The sequence below is a fragment of the Carassius gibelio genome, chromosome A14 (assembly GCF_023724105.1).
Source record: "Carassius gibelio isolate Cgi1373 ecotype wild population from Czech Republic chromosome A14, carGib1.2-hapl.c, whole genome shotgun sequence".
Taxonomy (NCBI): domain Eukaryota; kingdom Metazoa; phylum Chordata; class Actinopteri; order Cypriniformes; family Cyprinidae; genus Carassius; species Carassius gibelio.
Window position 1 is genome coordinate 3,352,088 of NC_068384.1, and position 22,284 is coordinate 3,374,371.

At 38.3% G+C, this 22,284-nt stretch overlaps 4 protein-coding genes across 8 annotated transcripts in view; all 4 read right to left on the bottom strand.

Annotated features, from left to right (window-relative positions):
- Positions 1 to 700: 700 nt before the first annotated feature.
- Positions 701 to 5,178, bottom strand: cfl1 (cofilin 1). The gene is made up of 4 exons (XM_052614715.1): positions 5,019 to 5,178; positions 2,126 to 2,424; positions 1,762 to 1,838; positions 701 to 1,673 (listed from the first exon to the last, which is right to left on the bottom strand). Exons 1-4 carry the CDS (start codon positions 5,019 to 5,021, stop codon positions 1,555 to 1,557), a joined length of 498 nt encoding a protein of 165 aa, XP_052470675.1. The 5' UTR covers positions 5,022 to 5,178; the 3' UTR covers positions 701 to 1,554.
- Positions 5,179 to 6,155: 977 nt separating this feature from the next.
- Positions 6,156 to 14,133, bottom strand: LOC128027273 (atlastin-3). 2 transcript variants are annotated; one of them, XM_052614707.1, is made up of 14 exons: positions 13,999 to 14,133; positions 12,741 to 12,970; positions 12,405 to 12,539; positions 11,356 to 11,460; positions 11,216 to 11,266; positions 10,212 to 10,268; positions 9,337 to 9,429; positions 9,099 to 9,237; positions 8,510 to 8,637; positions 8,368 to 8,424; positions 8,207 to 8,278; positions 7,749 to 7,940; positions 7,407 to 7,646; positions 6,156 to 7,323 (listed from the first exon to the last, which is right to left on the bottom strand). In XM_052614707.1, exons 2-14 carry the CDS (start codon positions 12,942 to 12,944, stop codon positions 7,255 to 7,257), a joined length of 1,542 nt encoding a protein of 513 aa, XP_052470667.1. In that variant the 5' UTR covers positions 12,945 to 12,970; positions 13,999 to 14,133; the 3' UTR covers positions 6,156 to 7,254. The 2 variants fall into 2 exon arrangements, with proteins under 2 accessions (XP_052470667.1, XP_052470666.1); XM_052614706.1 differs by having other exon boundaries at positions 12,741 to 13,003; positions 13,999 to 14,125.
- A 623-nt stretch (positions 14,134 to 14,756) lies between these two features.
- On the bottom strand, positions 14,757 to 18,823 carry LOC128027275 (forkhead box protein N2). Of its 2 annotated transcripts, XM_052614711.1 has the most exons (5): positions 18,525 to 18,823; positions 17,403 to 18,004; positions 17,194 to 17,315; positions 16,997 to 17,052; positions 14,757 to 15,742 (listed from the first exon to the last, which is right to left on the bottom strand). In XM_052614711.1, exons 2-5 carry the CDS (start codon positions 17,955 to 17,957, stop codon positions 15,450 to 15,452), a joined length of 1,026 nt encoding a protein of 341 aa, XP_052470671.1. In that variant the 5' UTR covers positions 17,958 to 18,004; positions 18,525 to 18,823; the 3' UTR covers positions 14,757 to 15,449. The 2 variants fall into 2 exon arrangements, with proteins under 2 accessions (XP_052470671.1, XP_052470670.1); XM_052614710.1 differs by having other exon boundaries at positions 14,779 to 15,742; positions 17,403 to 18,823.
- A 131-nt stretch (positions 18,824 to 18,954) lies between these two features.
- LOC128027276 (protein YIF1A) overlaps positions 18,955 to 22,284 on the bottom strand; it is a 4,501-nt gene continuing 1,171 nt past the window's right edge. For all 3 annotated transcript variants that reach the window (XM_052614712.1, XM_052614713.1, XM_052614714.1), the window contains exons 4-9: positions 21,294 to 21,398; positions 20,892 to 20,970; positions 20,276 to 20,333; positions 19,861 to 20,016; positions 19,654 to 19,747; positions 18,955 to 19,572 (exon numbers count right to left, since the gene is read on the bottom strand). In XM_052614712.1, the coding sequence (XP_052470672.1) occupies positions 19,414 to 19,572; positions 19,654 to 19,747; positions 19,861 to 20,016; positions 20,276 to 20,333; positions 20,892 to 20,970; positions 21,294 to 21,398 (651 nt within the window). In that variant the 3' untranslated portion in view covers positions 18,955 to 19,413. The remainder of the gene's footprint in view (positions 19,573 to 19,653; positions 19,748 to 19,860; positions 20,017 to 20,275; positions 20,334 to 20,891; positions 20,971 to 21,293; positions 21,399 to 22,284) is intronic.

Below are 22,284 nucleotides of genomic sequence, written 5' to 3' on the forward strand. Positions count from 1 at the left end.
TGTATGAGAAAGTGTTTCAGTTATTTTATTTCAGGGCTGCTTCTGAAAAGCAATAGGTTCATTTCCAGGTCGAATACGTCTACATTAACCCTCTACATACTATTCTAAAGCAAATACGAGGACAGTCTACCTTTTCTTTTTTTTTTTTAGACATGCATCTGCCCATTTAACTTTTATCTTGTATATGGCATTGGTTCTTTTAAGTGCCAGAAGGAGCAAGATGTTGGACTCAAATGTAGTTGATATCCGGCAGACTAACGCCATTATCTCTGAATCATAATTATATAACAGCTATTTTTATTATAAGCTTGTAATCTACTGAACTCCATTATCAAAGGGCAGTTTGATAATATTATATTTCCACAGTTGCATCCCAACTCAGCCACCCATCAGATCCATAGGGAGGATGACAAAGCAATCAGAGTCTTTGTTTGGATCCATTTGAAACTTTATGAATTTTGCAAACCATCACATATTTCAGTGCACAAACCATGCTGAACACTGATAAAACAGCAAGAGATGCAGAATATCCACATACACAAATATAAGCAAATACCTATAAACCAATATAAAAGATCAATTTGTATTCTAAGATTAAGAGCAAATTAGATTCACCTTGGAGCAAAACAAAAAAAGAAGACTGCCCTCACACAGAGGATTTGCCAAATGTGAAGAAACAAACCAGTTGTAACACAGCGGAGTTGTTTAGTGCTTTTTTTATTAGAGATAAGGAGACGATACAAAACATCCACTGACCAATATCCATCAAAGCTCTGTACACAGGCTAACCAAATATATCGCTCCATCTAAACTTAATACGTGTCCATCAATCCACTCAATCCAATTCAACAACAGACCGCTCACCCACTAGAGGTCCCAGATTTGACAGGTACAAGGAATGTGTACAATTTCTTGACACCAGTGCCATAGTTTTGAATAACATTTGGAAATATTTAAATCAGATGGAATCATTAAATCATTAAAATGAATTGTGAGCTCAAAATAAAACAAAAGAGGGAAGGGGGAAAGAGTAAATTGGTGTTCCCAGAATGGTCCGATTACGTTGTGTGATTTTTTTACTACACCTAGTCTTCATCCTCTACACCCAACACACATACTTAGAAAAAAAACTTAACTAGACTTTTGGCCCAAAAAAACAAAACTTGAATCTTAAGAACTAGTAGTATGTTGTATAGCTGAATTGTAACGGCTGCTGTCTCAGTCTTTCCTTTCAACAATCTAATGGAACCCAGAAAGAACGAAAACCTGCCAGTACACATTTACAGTTATATTACTTTGTTTTTATAATCATCATCCTTGGTTTTTGTCTTTTAAGATCTTTTTTTATTCTTATGTTTTTGTTCTTGATCATTGTATGTGTGAATTGGAATGACAGCCTACAGCTTTCTTCATGTGTGGAGTTTGGAAACTGTCGCTTTCGCCCAACCCTCCCCACCCGCATTAATCCACCCCGCGGCCCACAGTCGTGCTGGCCCTCCTGTCCCCCCCCACCCCATGTCGGAATGAACAGCTAACCCCTGAAATGCGTCAGCCTCAATCGTTCAGAGGCTTGCCCTCGAGAGTGACCACTGACGCTCCCCCGAGCTTCTCGGCAAGGGTCTTTCGGTCCTTGATATCTTCTAAACCGTTCACTTGCCACTCGTGCTTGATACCTGCGAAACAAGACAAAAATGTTACAATTACAGATTTATAAATGCTACATTAATTTCAAGTTAACACATACCTATATGCATGCATTACCTGTGAACTTCTTCTTGATGGCATCCTTGGAGCTGGCGTAAATCATCTTGCTTTTGAGTGGGGCATTTTCCGGGGCCCTGTGCAATACAACAGGAGATCAGATCACGTGTTTCATGCAAGCATTTGACAAGTCTATATCAGTGGCCCCAATACTGTTCCTGGAGATGTATCTTCCACCAAAGTTAATCTTCAACCCCTCTCAAACGCACCTGAACCAGCTAACGAAGACATTCAGGAACACTTGATCGATATAGACCGCTGTATCAGAACAGGGTCGGAACTCAAGTCTGCAGAAAGGCACTTCTCCAGGAACAGGAATTGGGAACTTGAACGAAGCACACATGCAGACGCTCCTAAGACTTACCAGAAAATGAAAACCAGGTCCTCTTTCTTGGTCTCCTTGGTCTCATATGTGGCATCATAGAGAGCGTAGCGACAGTCATTAGGAGGAAGCTTCTTGACAAACTTAAGGTAGGGATCTCCTTCATCTCCCTGCAGGATCTCACTGCCCTCCTCCATGATGATATGCTTCTTGTCATCGCTCAGGCAGAAGAGAACGGCCTTCTTCCTCTTGCTTTTCTCTTCCTCGTTGACATTAGCCTTGCGGACCTTCATGTCATTGAAGATCGTCAACACATTATCATCCACTGTAACTCCGGAGGCCTGCAAACACACACAGGATATAAAGTCAGATGGAGTGCACATTTATACAGAGAAAAGTGAGATGAGCAACGGATGTGTGGGTGCAAAGTCAGAATGAGTGAACGTATGGGATTTTTAAACAAATAACGCTGTCTGTTCTAGCTAAACCGGCTGCCCTTTTGACAAAACTGGATGGGGTTATACCTGTACCTTGCTCGACTGAATCCAATCTTCTCTATGTGAGATATCAGAGAGTACTAAACAAAAAACCCTGACATAGGAGAAACAGGACAGCACCTCAAAAGGCAGTGAAATTGGAATCAATGCAAAATAACTTAAACATCATTCTGGGAGAGAACAAAAAACCTTGCACGGATTGTTTTTATTTATTTATTTAAAAATACAAATTGTAAGTAAAAAAAAAAAAAAAGAAGGGATTTGAACAAGGCACCATTCTTTCCCTGTCACGTGACACCTCAGATATGGTGTCTGATATGCTTGAACATTCGAACAGAGGGAAGGCTGGCCACTTCCTCATACGAGCTGACGTGATTAGTTCTGATTGTCTGATGAAGGAGCCTCAAATATTTATAAAATTATTCAATCGATGCTATAAGAGTCATGTCATACAAAGCCGGTGCACAGCTTTAGATTAACAAAACAATGATTCCTTTGTAAAAAATAAAATGGCCTCAGTCACACCAGTCCCATAAACCTTTCTCAGGTCCTCTGATTTCCATTAGAAACGTGGATCAGTGACTCATGCTGCATTGCCATAACCAGACATTCAATATCTCACTTTCTAGGATCCTACCGTGAGCAACCCCTTTAAAAAAAAAAGAAAGAAAAAAGGCTAAAAACCTGAACCTTCAGTTCTCTATTGCCGATCCAGCTTCTGAATAGCATATGAGGATATGTTAAAGCCCAGCGGTGGTATATGCTGAAATGGCCCACTTACAGGAAACACAAGTCTAAAGGGTGGAACCGGTTTTGCTTCAGGTGTGAATGAAAGGAATGGGTTAAGGTGTCTCATAAGGCAACACACTCACAAAAAAGGGGCACTAAAGGACCAAAAGAGGTTTTCCACACCTTTTGACCAATGAACTACCATGAGCTGTCCAGTCTTTGATCAATGGGATCCTCGTTTTGGGCTAAAAATACTTTTTACAAGGCAATGCACTTCAAAACCAATTCAGTTTAAAAATCACAGGATTTAAAGGGTAAATGCAGATTCTAGATCTTCTGCAAGAACACAAGGCATCCACACCCTCATCTATCATCTAGTGTAAAAAGATCAAAGTGCGAAATAAAGTCCAAAGTTTAAATACAAGGGCACTAATTCTGCTGGTAAATCATCCACGTTCACTGAGAAGTGAAACCCACAGTGAGCAATGAGCGAGCACTGTGATACAGGAAATGTGACGTATGGTGTCCTCCAATGAATGGTTTGCGTGTTAAAGAGAAAAGCTATTGTATAAGTCGCTCAGTCACATGCCTCAAAAAGAGATACTGACGTTGCATATTGGCCTTTCTGGTCGCAACGGAACCGGCATTTCCTTCAACCTACACGCGGCGTGAACACCCTTTCCCCTCGACAATCATGTTACGCGACGCTTCATCGACGTTACGTCCAACCAGGAAGAGTGTAACGTTAGTCGTGCGCACGCTGCCTGCTGATACGCAAATGCACAAATAACGGATTTATAACTCTGCTTCTTTCCACTCAGCTCAAATACTTTCGTAATATCTTGGCTGAAATCGAGTTGTAATCTACCTAACACACGTTCCCAGTTTTCTTTTTTGGTCAAAGAAATAAACCAACACCATCTGTGCATCAAGAATTAGGGTGGGGCCACGAATGCGGTGTTCGTGCGCGTGTTCCAAATATCCGCAAAATTACTGCGTTCGAAAGACGTGGAGAGTTCTATAAACGCGCGAGGATTCGGCCTTAAAAATTATTAATCGACGTTTTTACACACGCCCGCAGTCCCTATGGTGCAGCAAATGCGAGCGATGGTGTTTTCTGACGGATGGCCGTGATCAGACAAAGGACCGAGTCGTGCAAGCGCTTCATCCGGCCGGTGAAAAACGCAGTTAAACACACACACGCGGTCATTGGTTTATTCACAGCCATTCCTAATTTTCCCGTGCGATGTGATCGTATATGGGGCGACGGGGCCTGTAGGTAGTGTGTGATGAAAAGCAGTGAGGCCTTTCCTGGGCCTGGACTCACGGAAATAAAGGAGACTGAGAGGGGAAATGGCGCCAGTTGTTTTTTGGGTCTCATTTTGTCAATCGCATCGCATCCGAATTAGCTGAAGGCCACAGACAATCAATCCACCGAGAACCGCGAGATTAATCGTACGATGTACGATTAATTAAACGTAATAATGTTCGTACATAAACTGCCACGAGAACCAACGAAAACCGGTTTGCGGTTTCCTTAAAATCCACGGCACTTTACATACCCTGCAGCTATTCGGCGGAAGAGTTAATTGGCAGATTTGATTCACAGATTATTTAATCCAATAAAGATCACAACCTAGTCATTAAACTCATCAAACACGTTAAAACTAGCAGTAAATTGTAATAATGTTATTTAAATGTAGACATACCATGGTTGTTTGTCTTTGCTAGTCGGCGTCTGGACAGGAATTGAATGAGCTGTGATGCAGTGCTTCGGTCTCGCACACTTGATACAACACTCGGGCGCGCCCTTTTGCGCGTGGCCGCGCAGCTGACGGGAACGAGCGTCCATGTCACGCGCTTATTGGGGTATTGTGGGATCTGGAGTTCTGGGTTATGTACGAACGGAGTTGGGCATAGTCAAATATATTCACTGTTGTTGTTGTTGGTAGCACACGGGCACAAACGTATGGTCGTATATATATGATTATTCTTATTAAATAGCATTTTACATATTCATCATTTAGATCTGTTCGGGAAATTTTGTAATGGAGTTTTCTGCCCCATGGATGGTAACGTGACATGATAGAAGGTGCAGTTATACTGCTAAATTCTACACCGAAACACATAAGACACCCAAAGCAATATTCGTTAGCGGCTCGCCAAGCCCGCTGCTGTCTGAGCCTAACCCTTTGTGTTTGTCTCTGCCCCTTTTTAAGGTTCGCTTAACTCGCTTCCAAATAAGGAAGCAAATGGTGACAGTCGTGAGCGCGCTTCAGCCAAAGCCGCGCACGTCAGGCGGCTCGAGACTCCGATCGCCATATAAGGAAACAAGGACATTTCATTTCTATAGGAAATATTCCCACAGCTCTCGCTAGAGGGAGCGGCGCACAGCAGAAAAAAACACGTTCCACTCACCAAATAGAACAAAATATATTTTTCTATATATGTAGTAAAATAAACGTTATGTGAATTAAAAATTCAATTTGCTCGCTTTTGTTTATTTGTAGACTCTTGCAAATGAAGTGACGTTCAAAACGAGGCCACGGTGCTCGCTGAAATGTTTTCTGTGTAAATCAATGCTGACACCTAGTGTACAAACGTGCATTCTTCTCTTCAATTGCATACAAACAAGGCCCTTCTGTGTAAGGCATGCTTATAGCTTTATTTTTTAGAGATATATAAAGTCTATATATTGTAACAGTGAAAGTGATATACAGGGATAGAGAATGATCCCTGGTAGTTCAGTTGAGGCAGGTCCACTCAACTGAATAAATGAAGGTAACACATTCAAAGCCCCAAGCTGAGGCACTGGAGGAATGCAACAGAGAAAAACGCCACAAATGCACATTTAAGACATGTCTTGGGAGACATATGCATATTTTCATTGTATTTAAAAACCTGAAGAAAAAAACATGCTTTCAGGTACTCTCATATGCCTGTAAACATTATTCTCCAGGTGTACTATTTCACCACCACATCATACATGAAATATGAGGAATGCCTTAAAAAAACAAAACAATGGAAAGCCATAAGACGCAACAGTGCTCAAACCACTCAAATAACAGAATCAAATCAGGCATTTACTAATATAATATGCAAATATGAACCTGATTACAGAATAGTACACAATGACTGAGCTTTCCTTAAAACACTGTTGAATAATTGGTATAAGCATTTCTATAAATACTCGAACTTTCAGTCCAACGTAATGACAGTTTCAGGAAGGTTTTCAACACTGAACAACATGCCAGCAGTTAAGAAATGAACCGAACCAGTCCAGCACTTAAGAACATTGAGCTGGAATAATATATGTTTGAAACCCCGATTACAAAACCCAATACAAGTGAAACCGCTTACTGATAGAAATTCCCATGTAAATCATACATGGTTGTATACAAGATAGAAAGATGGAATGCATAGAAGGCCACAAATTGGTACAAAGATCATAGAATAAAGCTCTTGCAAAGGTCACGTAATATAGCGTAGTTATACTTTTAATACTAAACATCTTTAGCCTTAATGAAGTAAAGGCAGTTCATGTGCAAAGGTATTCCTGGCTAAAGAGAACAAACAGATAACATGTCTACATAGTGCAATACAAGTGCAATCTAAGAGCTACACGACCCTGACCTGCTATGGAGGATGTGTCTTTGGCTGTACTAGAATTAACAACTGTAAACTTATCAATGCAGCTCTATGGAGAGTTTAGCCCTTGTGTTAAATACATACCGGTCTCTGAAATACCAGCTGCTTGGCTTGTGATATTTGGTCTTATATTCATATTTGTGTTTATAAAAAAATTGCTTTAAGATATTCTGACAAAATCAGTCAACCTGAATTAGAAGTGCTATATTTGAAGATGTGCATTATTTGGTAACGTATTATAGGTCGCATCCGTGCAGTTTTCATCTTGTTCTGGCATTTTTTGTTAAGACTGAGAAGCTATCGTGTCTTCTTCTGCTGCGCAGCCACCCGACTCTGGCTTCTTGTCTTGTTTAGCACATCTGTGGCCTGAAAAAAAAAAAAAAGGTAAATTTTTTCATCTTCATTTAAAAAAATATACATTCATATATTTATTGAAATAATGTTTCTACCTGCTCTAGTATTACTCCAGCAGCCTGGTCTATGGCTGTGCCTACTTCTCTGTACTGGCCAGAGTACCGGATAAAGGCCCAGGTCAGCATAGTAATCATGGCCAGACCAACTACACAGTCACATGCAAAGGAAATAGTTTCAAGCCCAATGAAGACCAAAATTCCGGACAGCACATACAGGAAGCAGACCACCACAAACAGCACTGCAGGTGTCCGGAAAGCACTAAAAAGATTCTTGGACTGAAAAGACAGCAAGAGTACAAAAAAAATTATAAAACATGCTAGGTTTTGAAATATTTTTCCCACGTTCGTTTTATCGATTCTTTTTCACATTACTGTTACCTCGTTGTGTTTGCTAAAGGACTCCCACATCTCTTTTAGCTCTGCTTCCAACTGTTCCTGGTAACGGTTACAGAAGTCCCGGCCGCCCATCTTCTTCGTGCTGGAGAAGAGATGAAGGGCCTCCTGCAGGATAAACCGGTGCTTCTCCTCCAGCGAGTCAGGAGCCACATAAGGCAGATCTCCACCACACACCTAGCAGTGAGGGGGATGTGTGAAAAAGAAATAAAAAGCTAATTATATAAAAGGTTATACGGATTTTAGGTTTGGCAACCACATACCAAAGCAAATGTAAAAAGCTTGCACAAAATGTGTATTAGTGACAATGTTGTGTCTCTCTCTTTTTATAACAAATTATTACTAATGCCTAAGTTTCATTCAGCAACTAGATTTTTAACCTGTTCTTCTTATTGTACAAATGATGAGTGTGTAACACATTCAATGTAAGTTAACATACTGACCTTCTCCATATTTTTGTAGTAATGGTCTTTAGCTGATGCTACAGCCGCAAGGTTATTGGCCTCTGCTGTAGCCTGAATGAGTCAAAACATTAATTCAACAACATGACATCTGTTGACAGGTCACAAATGAATACCATATATCAGTAAATCTGCATTGTTACCTCTAGCATGGATTTGGGGTGTGGAAGGTCTTCTCCCTGATATATCTTAATATATGCCTGACAGATTGGTGAAAAAAAGGTTTTTAAAATGCTGCTCAACAAAACAGAAATCAAGATGATCATAAGCCATGCGTGAGCTCACCTTGAAGTACTCCAGCAGGCCCCTGCAGGTCACCTTATTCCCATTGATCTCTTTTACAGCCAGCTCGTCAGTCTTCAGCAGATTGGGAATGAGTTCACATAACTGTTCCTTAAACTCTGGAGCCACATCTGAGAGAGGCACGAGTGATTGTTAGAGAGAGAGTTAGAACATGTTAACAAATAACAAGAATGAAAAATGAAAACTGAAAAAGCAATATTAAAAAGAAAATGAAACCCACAATGAGGGATGCAAAGAGTAAGCAGAGAATTGACAAATATACACTACTGTACTATGATTTGGGGTCATTTTTTAAACTATATTTTCATCAAATAAATACAGCGTTGGTGAGCATACAGCAAAAGGCTTCTTCCAAAACATTAAAAACATCTTACCAACCCCAAATTTTCAGTTGTGCATGTGATTTTTGAATGAATGTGTACCAGCAGATTTAGGGATGGGCCCTTTGATCAAAATGCTTTTTGAAGTGAAATAAAAAAAGGACGAATCTTTGCTGGCACTATTAAATGGTCTGGTTTTTGTGCCCATCCCTAAGTAATAGGTGTATAAAAACATGAATGAAGTCTAATACCACACAGCTGTCCCGAGAAAGCAGGGCTGGTTGCCACCTTCAGGCCAGGGTGTGGTAAGAGAAAACAGGAAATGGAGGTGAAACAGGAGTGAATGTGCTCTCTCACTGTCTGAAGCTCCTCATGCTGAGTCTGCTTCACCTGAGCACCGCCACACAAACACACAAAAGAGAAATCACTACAGAAAGAAGCACACACGACTGAACATACCAAACATGAGTATCATTCTTAGTCACATACTCGCAGACGTTTGTCCAAGAAATCACTTCCTCCCTTAAACCCGTATTTGTACTCGTAGGGGAAACTCCAGTCTCTGACCAGGAACATAAGTGACTGTGGGAGAGAAAGGGTTAAACCCACATGAAGGAAATATGAAAGCATAAGCATTTTCTTCAACACACATGCACTCTGATACTGAACTGTTTCGAGTTATATGTAAAAATCGGTCCTGAGCTCTCAGACAATGTTGTCTGTTCTTATTCTTGGAACAGATTTAAATACAATGGCTGTTCTTGCGAAATCGCTAGTCTGACAGCTGCTGTCATCTTTGGTTTGCTTAGTTGTGGACACTTGACTAAATGCACATACACTATTGGAGGAGAGCTGAAACGGATGATGACATCACTGAATCATTTATGAACTGACTTTAGCAGGAAAGGTGACTCTTTGTTATTGTACCATTTTCCGGTTTGACACTGTAATGCTGCTTTGACACGATCAGTATTGTATAAAGTACTTGACTTAAAATCACTGAAGCACATGATCCGAACCCTGAGTTGTGTGAAAAAATACAATCACAGAAGATTTTGATCATGCTGATTTGTCTGCAGTGAAGTTCAGCTGACGTCTTTTTTTTTATTTTTTATTCGGGCTAGTAAAATTAATTTTGGGCTAACAAAATCCAAAGAATTTGAAGAATCTGATGGTGACATGGTGTCACCATATTTCTTTTTAGGTCCTGAGGTTATCGTGCTCGTGAAGTTAAATGAATGGCAAGTAAACACCACAAATTTGAAATACAAATTTAAGCACAGTGGGCACGTGCCACTACAGGTACTAACATTTAAACGAACAGAGGAGACTACAATATCAGTATCAGCAAGGTGTGTTCATACCTGAAAGGGCTTTAGAAAGATTTCATCCATTGCCAGTCGGCCATACTCCGTAAACAGCTACACACACAAACAAAAGACAGAAGTCATTGAAAGTAATAATATGAATAAAACCACATTATTAAAAAAATGCATAATTGTGGGATACTGTACAGTCTAAAAACAGAGCTGCATCAATAAAAATACCTTGCTGTACACAATGCTTTCAGACAGCTTTGAGCTTTTCTTTTTGAAGAAAATGACATTTTCTATATGTACAAGCCACTACAAAAATGAATCTGATCAGATTCTAATTATACAGGCCTGCCTAAACAGCAACTAGTTAGACAACTCGCTGACTAGTCAAGTATGAAAATATGCAAATAAAAAATGGGGCAGTAAGAATTTTTAAATATATATATATTTGAAAGAAATTAATACTGTTGCTCCGCAAGGATGCATTAAAGTGATCAGTGACTGACAATAAATGCATTTATAATGATGCACGGTATATAAAGATTTCCATTTCATATTAATGCCACTCTTTTGAACATTCTATTCATTAAATAATCCTAAAAACAATATATCAAAGTTTCCACAAAAATATTAAGCAGCAGAACCATTTTGATTATAAAAAAAAAAATGGAATTGGAAAGTATCAAATCAGTATATTAGAATGATTCCTGAAGGATCATGTGACACTGAAGACTTCAGTAATGATGCTGAAAATTCAGCTTTGCATCACAGAAATCAAATTTCAAAGTACATTTTTTTAAGTCTATTAAAATACTGTGACTGTAATAATATATCACAATATTACTGACCCAAACGTGTGAACATTAGGGTACATTTACATCAGAATATTTTAAGCATGATAACTGCATTTTATAATTTTTTTCAAATCAAATTACATTAAGCCAATAATTTACCTGTGATCAGTTTTTCAGATCAAAACTGCAGGACAATCTCAAGATAAGTCAGTTCAGCTTGAGACTGCTGTATTCTTGGCTAGCTGTGATCTCACTAACCTGAAGTTGCTGTAGATCATCTTCCTGAATGTTCTGTGACAGGTTATAAATCTACAAAAAAAAAATATAGGAATTATGATACATTTCCAGTGTCCTTTCAACTAATTTCTGGCAAAATTGTTGAGATGCATTATAGAAACCTGGATAGAACTGGTCATGGTGCTGAGGGCAAAGATAGTGGCGCAATCCTTCACGGTGGACTGAGAATCAAACGCTCCCTGTGTGTCCATTAAAAGCACCGCAACCTACAGAGAAACACACAACACACTTTTTAGTACAATGGTTCTCCAGTCTCGAGACAGAAAGTAGTCTCGAGCTCAGACGTCATGCCCACAGACTGTTGACTGAATGACTGATGCATACGGCACACAAAACTGGAAACACTTCAGGAGTTTCGAAGGCGTCATCGTATTTTTGCATTACACATGATTTCCTCGGAGATGTTTTTGTCACGTTCTTTATCACTGAAGCCAAACCCCCTCATGTTAGAAGAATCCCGTCGTATTTACAACTGTGATAATGAGCACTTATAAGAATCAACTAAAAGCTGGATTTTTAAAAGTACATATGTGAAAAAGTTCACACCATAGAATCTTTAAAATACGTCCAAGAGATTTACACATGGTCTGTTAATGTGGGGACATTTCCACGCCCCTGAACATGACGCGGCACACCAATCTTGATTGGTTGCTTTATCGGTCAGTCATATGTCCTTTTGGGTTGTCCTTGCTATTCAAAGTGGCCAAGGTTCCCAAACCTTCTGTTGTCAGTCTGAAGATCTGGCTACGCCAAACTAGAGAGAAAGTGACCGGAAGTGACAGAAGTGATTCAGGAATCTGAAAAAGTGATTTGACGGTTTCTTTAAACACATTACGCCAGAATCACAGATGACAAAATCTTGACGGGAAGTGACAGAATTTCACCACAAACATATTATGAATCTGAAACCAGGGCTTGTGCAAGTGCAGACTGCTTACTGGACAAGAACCACCAGATAAGATATCAGACAGTAAAGTTCATAATGCAGCTGTAATAATACATTTCTGGGGAACTGAAACTGGCTAATAATAATCATTTAGGTCTTCATTCATTACTAAAAGAATGCAATTGTTCAAAAACCATAAAAAAGTGGAAGTAAAACCATTAACGAGTAGGATCAGTGAGCTGCCTGCTGATGGGTGCTTGTTACCTCACTTCCATCCGTCTTCTGCACAATGAAAACTTCACTCCATAGCTGGATGCCAGTGGTCTCTGGCTCTGAGCCTCCTCTCCAGGAGAATCCCGTCAGGGGCTCATTCTCCTGCCCAAGCCAGTCCTGATCATGCTGGAGAGGACAAAATAACAAGAGGTGAATGTACAGCATGTATAAATATGCCTGGTTTCCTGCTCAAGATCAGCGTACCACTTGGAAGCCATTTATATATTAGAAAGTATCATCTTAAAACAGAGTAAATTTTGCATTCATATAAAATGATGTGCTGCATTACATGATCTAAATATTAAATGTATTTTTTTCCAATCTTACCTTTCTATACATGTAGCGGAGCATGAAATCCAAAAGGAAACTTTTCCCTTTTCGGAAAGCACCGGCGACAGACACGACCACCACATCCTTATCTCGAACCTCAGACTCCAGCAGAATTCGACTGAGTGCTTCTGTATCCAGGTCGAAGGAGTGATCCTCCTTGTTGACTGTCACGATCTGAACCGGTCCAGGATCGCCCCTCATGCTCTGTCCTTTATCACACGCTCACTCTGGGCGACAATAAAAATGTTTCAGCCTATTGGCTGCAATAAAAGAAGGACACACATTTATATTCGAGTGCATGTGACAGTTAGTTTTGACCTTTACATCTAGCTATCAGTATCAGCTTGGAAATATCAAAGACAGTGTGTTAAATCACATTTCTGGGAGGCATTATTGAGACAGTACTGGCCCTGTTGGCCAGCAGGACAGGGTTTGTTGGGAAATTGCGATGTGGCAAGTCAGTTAAAAGGTTCAAGCATGCTCTTTTTTTTACAGTGAGATTCGCTGGATTGAATGTGACTCATTGTTTCAGTCATTTGGACTGTTTTCACTCGTGGGCAAATGAGTACAATCAACACTGCTGTGGAAACATTTTAAGAAACAAAACTGAAGAGATCTGTATATGGTGGAAGGGTTTGTACAAAAATATGTGTACAAGTGAAACAACACACAAAATAAACCGGTGGAACCAATCAAAAATCATGTGGAACAGACAAACCTGCTGAAAAATGTAAGGAATCCCTGGCTGTTTCTTATAAGTATATGTAATAATTACAGACACTTGCAGTAACGTTACTGCATGCTTTTGCATGTAGTACTTAGAAACGTGGCAGTTGCCACTAAGAAACGTCTGTCAAATATTATAAAAGAACATATGAACTTGACATGTCTACTATTAAAAGCATTCAGATTGTGTTCGGGTCTCAATTATAGTAAATATTAATGAGTAAATATGAAACATCAGTGCTCTCCTTGTTGGCCGAGTTCCAGATCCTTTATGTAATATTTTCCATTTATGAAGCAGAAGTTGTGTGATTGGTGGGATCTTAACAGATGCGTGTATATGATTACAATATAAATCAAACTTGCTGATATTAAACTAGCTAGTTACTATCGCCTCGTCCCAGCATTGATTAGTTCTAACCGAGAACATATTTGAGAAACGGACGACACAGCCAAAGTAAGCCATCTTAAAAGTGTCTTGAGTTGGTTTAGACGTTACCGACTTTAAAAAGCAACCAATCATTTCCAATACCTTTTCCTTCGTTGTTCACTGCAAAGCGTCCTCTGGCTCCGTTTAAGATTATGCACGTTTCAGTTTTAATAAACACAACTTTGTCCGTCAAAAAGCGTTCCACCGCGCGTGTTTCTGGGAAATGTAGTTTTGTGGGTAACGAATTCGAATATACTCGAACTCGTCAGTAGGCCACAAAAACTACAACATCCAAGAGAGCTCAGAGCAGACTGGCATGACAAGCGGGTTTTGTTTTTATGGTCCAATCAGAGGATGTAAATATATTGAGCGTATTGATTTATAAGCGTGAAAGAATATTTTAATCCTCAGTTTTAATATAAATTAAATATCTGATTACACTGTGCGCATATTTACACATGTTTTTACTTGGTAGGCTAATGTACTTAAAAACGTTAGCTCATTCCAACATGGAAATAATACAAGCAATACTAACCCTATTTGCTCTTTCATATGTATGTTTTTGGCAAATTGTTAAATTAACTCAAATGGTCCATTAGGTAAGGTTGAGAGCAATGCTAATATTTAAAAAAGATCACATAACACAGAAGGTTTACCCACCCATACTACATCCTTTTAGTGATACTGTTTAGGTTGTCTTTTCATAAATTAAGCCATTAATACTTTAATAAGTTTATAGATCCATTCCCCAATGTCTTCTAGTTAAATCTGCAATCTACTAAGTGCTTGCTAATTATTAAAGGTTAAAAATATGTGATATCACAGGTTAAATCAGGCAATGATTTACCATTTACCATAACATTTTAGTACTTCATTGCTACATGAGTTACACATTAAGAAGATCAACCTGTTAAAACATAATAAACTAAAAAAAATAAAATAAACACATCAATAGAGCAAAATAAGACTTGCATTTTACTACACAGAAAACGAATAGCTACAGAATGCAGTAGCATGACAATAATCAACAAGAAATCAGGATTAGATATTAATCTTTCCATGTTCCCAATCTAACAACTGGCAGTTTATATCAATAATACTTGAACATGTTCATAATTTTGAACAATTTCATACTGTAAAACTAAAATAAAATCACATCAGAACTTTATCCCTCTGATCTGAATGTAAAAACACAACAAATCTTAGAGTAATCTTAATGGAAGGGACTTAAAAATGGTATGGAAGTGCATTAAATAGTAGCTTTCAACCATGTCAATAAACAATAAATATTTTTTGTTCTTTCTTTATGAAAGCATTTTGCAGATGCTTTAATACCTATTATACACTAATACCAAGGATACACTCACAGTGCTGTTGTCAGTCCCTGCAAATGTCTTTTCAAATCACTAGATTATTTGGAATTGCTTATGTTGCACCTTTCATGAAAGTAAGTAAAGTTTTAGGCAGTTATAAAGTGCCAATAGTACATCAAGCCTAGAGTTCTCACAGTGGCCCCATCTCCCCATGCTTGTACACAGCACACAGGCAAGCTGTCAGTGATTGCCTCCCGCGAGGTCAAGCAGTGATCCGGCAGCCTCCTGAGCCTCTGCATCAAGCTGCAGTATCTCAACCGACTCCAGGTCCAGCTCACTGTCTCCTGGAAGAACCAGGTACTGATACTGCTGATACTGGTAATAGTGTAACTCAATGTAACCACTGTCTGCCAATGGATCTTTCTCCAAATCCTCGCCGGCAACCTCTGTCAGTTCCACAGACTCCATGGGGACCAGCTCCTCATGATCTGGTGTCAAAGAGCACGGCAGGTTTGAAGACAAAAAATCTAGATCTGAGGTACAATGAAAAAGGAACAGTTAATGTGATGGAATTTAGAGGAGTGTACCATAACCTAAGTGTAAGAACGAGTCTGAATTTTGTCTGTCACTCTCTGTGACACTCTTCTGTTTGTAACTCATAGCTGCAAGTTTTCTTTCATTTACAGAAACACTAACAATTCCCAGTTTCTGTACTACTGTATTATTACTAATTAGTCAGTACTGTATGGTGACAAATCTTTGCAAATCAAGAGAGAAAACCATCTGTTATGTGAGACTTCTTGACTTAAGTGACCCTGTAGTAAAACAGCCTGGCCATTCATTTCAACGTGGCTATAGGTTGCTAGAGTAATGTTCGGCTGTTACTAAGACAACAGATCCCAAACAGAGAGTGTCTGGAAAAAGTAGATAAAGGATAGCAAACAAAAAAACTCCATGCAAGAGAAGCACCATATCACACACTATCATTTAAAAGATTGTGGTCTTTATGAATTAATACTGTCATTCAGCAAGGACAAAAATTGATTAAAGGTGACGTTAAAGACATTTATAATGATATGATAAATGATATGACATAATGAAATGATAAACTTTCTCCTCATCAAAGAAATCTAATAAAATGCATCACACCAGAACAACTATTTTCAACATTGATAATGTTTCTTAAGCAGCAAATCTGCATATTAGAATGATTTCTGAAGGATCATGTGACACTGAAGACTAGAGTAATTATGCTGAAAATTCAGCTTTGCATCACAGGAATAAATTATTTTTTATATATTAAAATTTAAAATTATTCTAATAAGCTGTAATAATATTTCACAACATTACTGTTTTGTCTGTACATTTAATCAAATAAACTTAGCTTTGATGAGCATAAAGTATATACTTCAACAATGTTTTTTTTTTTTAAACATTAGGAAAAATTGTTAGCCTGAATGCAATGTAAGTTGCTTTGGATAAAAGCGTCTACTAAGTGCATGAATCTACTAAATGCATAAATTTAAACATGGATTAACATGTCTGTTTCGTGCTGCTAGATTTAGTATTTATTTATAAATGTACAGGATTTCTAGTATTCCAGGTGTTTTAGTCTGTTGTGTTTTATGTGTAATTGATTGTTTGTTGGTATGATGAGATGAGACCAGGGATCAATTTTCAGCCACGGCTGAACTCTCAACTAAATTTTAATTTTTGGTTGAAACATACTCATTACAGTGAAAAGTAAAAAAAACAAAAAAAAAAACAGGTGTTCCGTTGTGGTTTACCTGAAATTTCCATGGTCTCACCCAAGGTGTTCTGCCCATCATCAGCCGCCTCCAACCTGTTCAGAATGGAGGTCAGATATGCATGTGTCAGTATCACAATGAAAGAGTAATTTGTTCCTCTGACGTTGTGCATGATACATCAGATAATTCAATATTAAGCCTTAAGAATGTGGTGTGTCATAAGAAATAAGACTCACAAAACACGCTTGTTCAGCAAGCTGCTGTTGGTACGATGACAATAATGTGTTTTTCTGAGAACTTCCAGAAGAGCTGGCCGATGTTCTGGACAAACACGCCATAATGAGCCTTTTCCGACAGACTGCAAAGCAAAGCAGAATATTTCATCAAACAACTAATCAATATAGACTAAGAGATCAGAGAGTTCAGACTTGGAAGTCTGACGCACTTGACTCTTGTCTCGATGTATTCGTTGGAAGCTCTTGCTCAAGGAAAGGTTGTGTCGGACCGAATTCCTCCATCCACCGGGAGCCTCTTTATAATAGGGGAAGTTGTCGACAATCCACTGATAAATACTTTTCACAGGGAGCCTCTTCTCGGGAGAATCTTCTATTGCCATAAAGATGAGACTGCTGAAAGAGTACGGGGGCTTGGCAGGGGAGGAAAGCAGCTGTTGGACAGGAATCGAGTCTAATGTCTGGGGCAGTGTGGTGATTTTGGTCAGTGGCTGCAGGGGCAACAGGTTCCCTCTTTGATGCAGCCAGCTGAGGCAGGTCAGGTCATCCTGGTCAGATACTGTGGAGGGACTGAGGCAGTGTGGCCCTCCAGACACCTGAGGGGCTGAGTATAGACAGGAGGCTGGGGTGGTTAGGGTGGAAGGGAGGGACACAAGCTGAACAGCGGCAGGCTGTGGACGAGAGGGGGATCGGGACAGAGCTTCTGAATCACTTTGGGGGGAATGTAGAGGAGAATGGGGTGGCAGTGCTTGTGTGTATTTCTCCATCTGTCTCACAGCAGCAAGATGCCGGATCCACACATTCACCCGTTGAACTGCAGAAACACAGAGTAATATTAATGCATCGTGCACATGTACACACATTCAAACGTCCTATTAAATGAAAAAAAAAAAAAAAAAAGCACACAGAGAAGCCGTTTTCATAAATAAACAAACAAATAGTTCTTAAACCCAGGAAGGAAGCTATAAAAGTCATTAACCTTCCATAGAAGGGTCATTTATTATTTCAATACTGACTGCACAAGCGAGTAAATGATTGAGCAAGGTAATCAACCGAGAAATAAACACCTTTCAAGTGGCGCTAAACTTTTTAGAGAATTAAAATAAGTTAATACGTACACACACACACACACACATATATGTATATATATATAGAATAATCGATTTATATATCACATGACATGACAGACACAGAAAGCCAGGCCACATGGTCTATACACCTCAGGAAATGGCTCAAGCATATTAAGTTACTTTAAGAATAATTGCCCAAGCGTTCATGCTTGCGTGAAGCATTTATGTCAAGACAAAGGAGCAAAAGAAGAACGAAAAACCCACCTAAATAAGTAGAGATGAATTTAAAGCATCCAATTTCCGAGTCGGTTCTGTTGTAAGTTTAAAGTTTCTCTCAGTGTTCTGAAAAAGAAGCGGTTATGTCTCGCACTTTTCCGTTCTGTCTGCGTTCTTTTCTTTCCCACGTTTCCTTGGAAACCAGAAGGACGCTTTGCAGCCGGCGCGCCTCCTTAAAGAGGCACTCAGCGAAGTCTGGTGGAAATTTTATTTTGGGCCTTAATGTTGGCGACTGGTACTCATATTTGGTGTAAAACCTACTTATAAACGATTGCAGGGTTTTGCCCTAGTGTTTACAGCACCTGAACTCATATAACGTCATAACACACGTCTATTGCGCCTAATCGATCACTTCTTATTGCTTGTAGTCTCTCTATCAGATATTTTAATTGACAAGATGAGAACATATTTACACACCTTAAAAGTCTAATTTATGTGATTTATTTTGCTGTAAAGAAGAAAACACAGCTGTTCATGCACAAAAAAGAAGGACACTTGAGTTGATCATGTGTTCACCAATTGCACATCACACAAGAATCACAGCACAGGGCAGATAAATCAGAAAGCCTCTTAAAATTAGGTCTGGATTTTGTGACACTAAAGCAGCAGGGAGAAGACACAAGAGCAGTCAAACTGTTATTTTCCCATTTTCAACAACAGAAAAACAATTCTGTAAAAATATTAAATTATATTTCCAACAACTAATGTGCAGAAGACAATGCTGATGGAGCCAATGTTGAAGATCAGACCACATAAATCCTTTGTGGATAAAAGCACAATCATGGTAATCCACTGTTGTCTCAAACAATGCCAAAAATGAAGCCATCCCAGTCCAGCATTGTCATTTTAAAGTTCCTTCATAATTTAATACTGTCGGTCATCTGACCAAATGAGCAGTGAGCCAGTAAATGATTATTGGCTGAAAGACAGCTGATACCAGGGTTATGTACATGCGAATTTGGGGTTTGGCACTCGCTCTTACACCCATGGAGTCTGCTGAGAATGAAGACAGGATCTTCATTTTTAGAGAACGAACCTGAAAAAATGTTTTTTAAGAAATTAATTGGAGAAATGTATTGAAAAAAACGTAGAAACGTACAAAACTTACGAAACTCACAATAAAAAACATGAGGGCACAAGAAGACCAAGCAAGAGCAACGAAGTAACCATCAGTGCCAAAGAGCAGTCCACACAACACTGTGAAAATCATCCTGAGAAAAAAACAAAACAAAAAAAAACATCTTCAATGCAATACAAAACATGATTCACTTACAAATCTTTCACAGGTGTGCAAAATACATTAGAACATCCAATCGAAACATACCCCACATATTTGTATCCACTGTAAGCAACAAGGTCAAACGTTGAGAGGTCTGTGTGAACTGTGAGCAAGTAAAGACTGAGCAACATGACAAGAACTTCAATGAGGATCCAAACCAGAGCTGTGCTTGCACACAAACCCAGAACCTCTGGACTGAACCTGAACGTGTAGAGAAAACATAAAAACGATTAATCATATAACATGTCTCATTTACAAAATTGTCAAAAAGATTACTTGAACATGGCAGTGCTGAAGGTACTGTTATGAATTCCATTTAGTAGGGTCACATCAGGGTTATTGAACGATAGGCTAGTTAACTAATAGATTATTTATTAAATGCATTTTTATATGAATCCCTCAGGATGTCCAAGCATGTCCATATCAGTACATTTCTCCAATAAAACCCACTATAACTCACCGTTTCTGGATTCCTAAAGCCACACCAGCCAGTAAAATGTAGGTGATAAAAGCCATTGCTAGATGAAAACAAAAGAAAAGTTTGATGATCAAGTGCAAACAATGCAACATCTCTATAAATTCACAGATACATGGTTTCTGATTTTACTACATGGCAAACACATTGTAAGCATAGTACTGTTGCTCATACTTAATGTGCATTCTTGCATTAAATTCTGGTCCTCAAGGGATCAATAGAGTGTCCTTGAAATATCTGTACCATTAGGATGAGTTATTTTTCAGGTAGCTAGCTATAAACATGTTTATAAAATCTAACTTGCTCAGCAAGATTCTCTTTAACGGAAACTCTGCCATGACCTGAAATGTGACCTGACTAACCTGAAAGTAACCTGAAAGAAAACACTGGCTATAGGAGAAGAGAGTTTATGGAAAAGTGGCAGTTGTGGCAACAAAAGGGCACAAAATTGAGCTTGAGTTTGCATTCACATAATATTTACTTAATGTTGGTTTGGGGCATTACAAAACTCTCTAAAACTACTAAAGTTTTTTAATATTTAATGTTATAAATACAGCACAACGATTTATCGGGTTGCTCAGAATAAATACAAATGAATTACTGGGTATGTAGAGATCTGGAGCATTGACATCATGGCGTGGTATTAGAGGAGTGTCTCTGTGGTAACGTACTTCCCAGTCCTGATGATATTATAGTATACATAAAGAAAAAAAAGTTTATATTGAACCTGTTCAAAGAAGTGCAAGACACACCTTTTCATTTGACAATAAATTAGGCTTTCTGAATGCACCTGGGTGATGGAAGACAAGGCTGACAATTTATTTATAAAAAATTGACACGATATTAAAAGAGTTTAAAATACTAAACTTTTAATGCTTTACTTATTGCATTTTATATCCAATAATATTTAGAATAAAAAATGTCCAATAAAGAAGCAATTCTAATTAAAAATGAGAAAATGTTAACAAACATTAAATTATCTCTTAGGGATTTAATATTTTACCTGATGTGTGTATGGGAACATGAGAAGCAACAGTTTCTTCATAACATATTTGGTATCGACGGCAAAGAAATACTTCAGCTTGTTTACTGACATGAATCGGTTGATCTGCCAGAGATTAAAGGTGAGAGAAAAATAAAATCAATTACACAATAAATATTCAGGCCTTACAAAATTTCAAAATCTCTGGTAGCCCTTCGGTCTGGCACTCTTCATACATACATACACATACACACATATATATATATATATATATACATACACACACATACATACATATATATATATATATATGGTATATAAAATTGGACTCAAAACACAAATATCAAGGAAGAAATTTTAATTCAATATAAACGGTGATTTTTTTATTTTAGGAGGTGCACAAATAAAATTAGCACTGTATGAGTGGAGTTGGGCAGTGTCTATTGTACAATAATAAATCGTAAAATTACATGTGCAGTTCAGGTACAGGTTTTCACAAAAACATGAAAATCTTATAAAATGATAAACTTACAAAAAAACATTTGCAAGAAAAGGAATGAGTCAAATCTATAAATGATTATATTAATTTACATTTACATTTAGTAGACGCTTTTATCCAAAGTGAGGACAGTGGAAGCAATCAAAAACAACAAGAGAGCAATGATATATAAGTGCTATAACAAGTCTCAGTTAGCTTAAACGCAGTACACGTAGCAAGGGTTATTATTAAATAATAAATATAAAGAAAAGAGATAGAATAGAAAAAGAATAAAGCAAGCTAAAGTTCAAGGTCTTTTTTTTATAATTGTATAATAAGGTAGTTAATTTTTTTTTTTTTTTTTTTATAAATGTCACATTTACAGCATGTTTGTTGCGTAAAAACATAGGCCGATTTTGCACTGGTCTGACAAAATCAGCCGAAGGTCTTATAGAAAATGATAATTAATTATCTGCTACTAGTTAGTGCTTAGTAATGGTAGAAATATAGAGGTTTCCCCAGTAACGGCTGTAC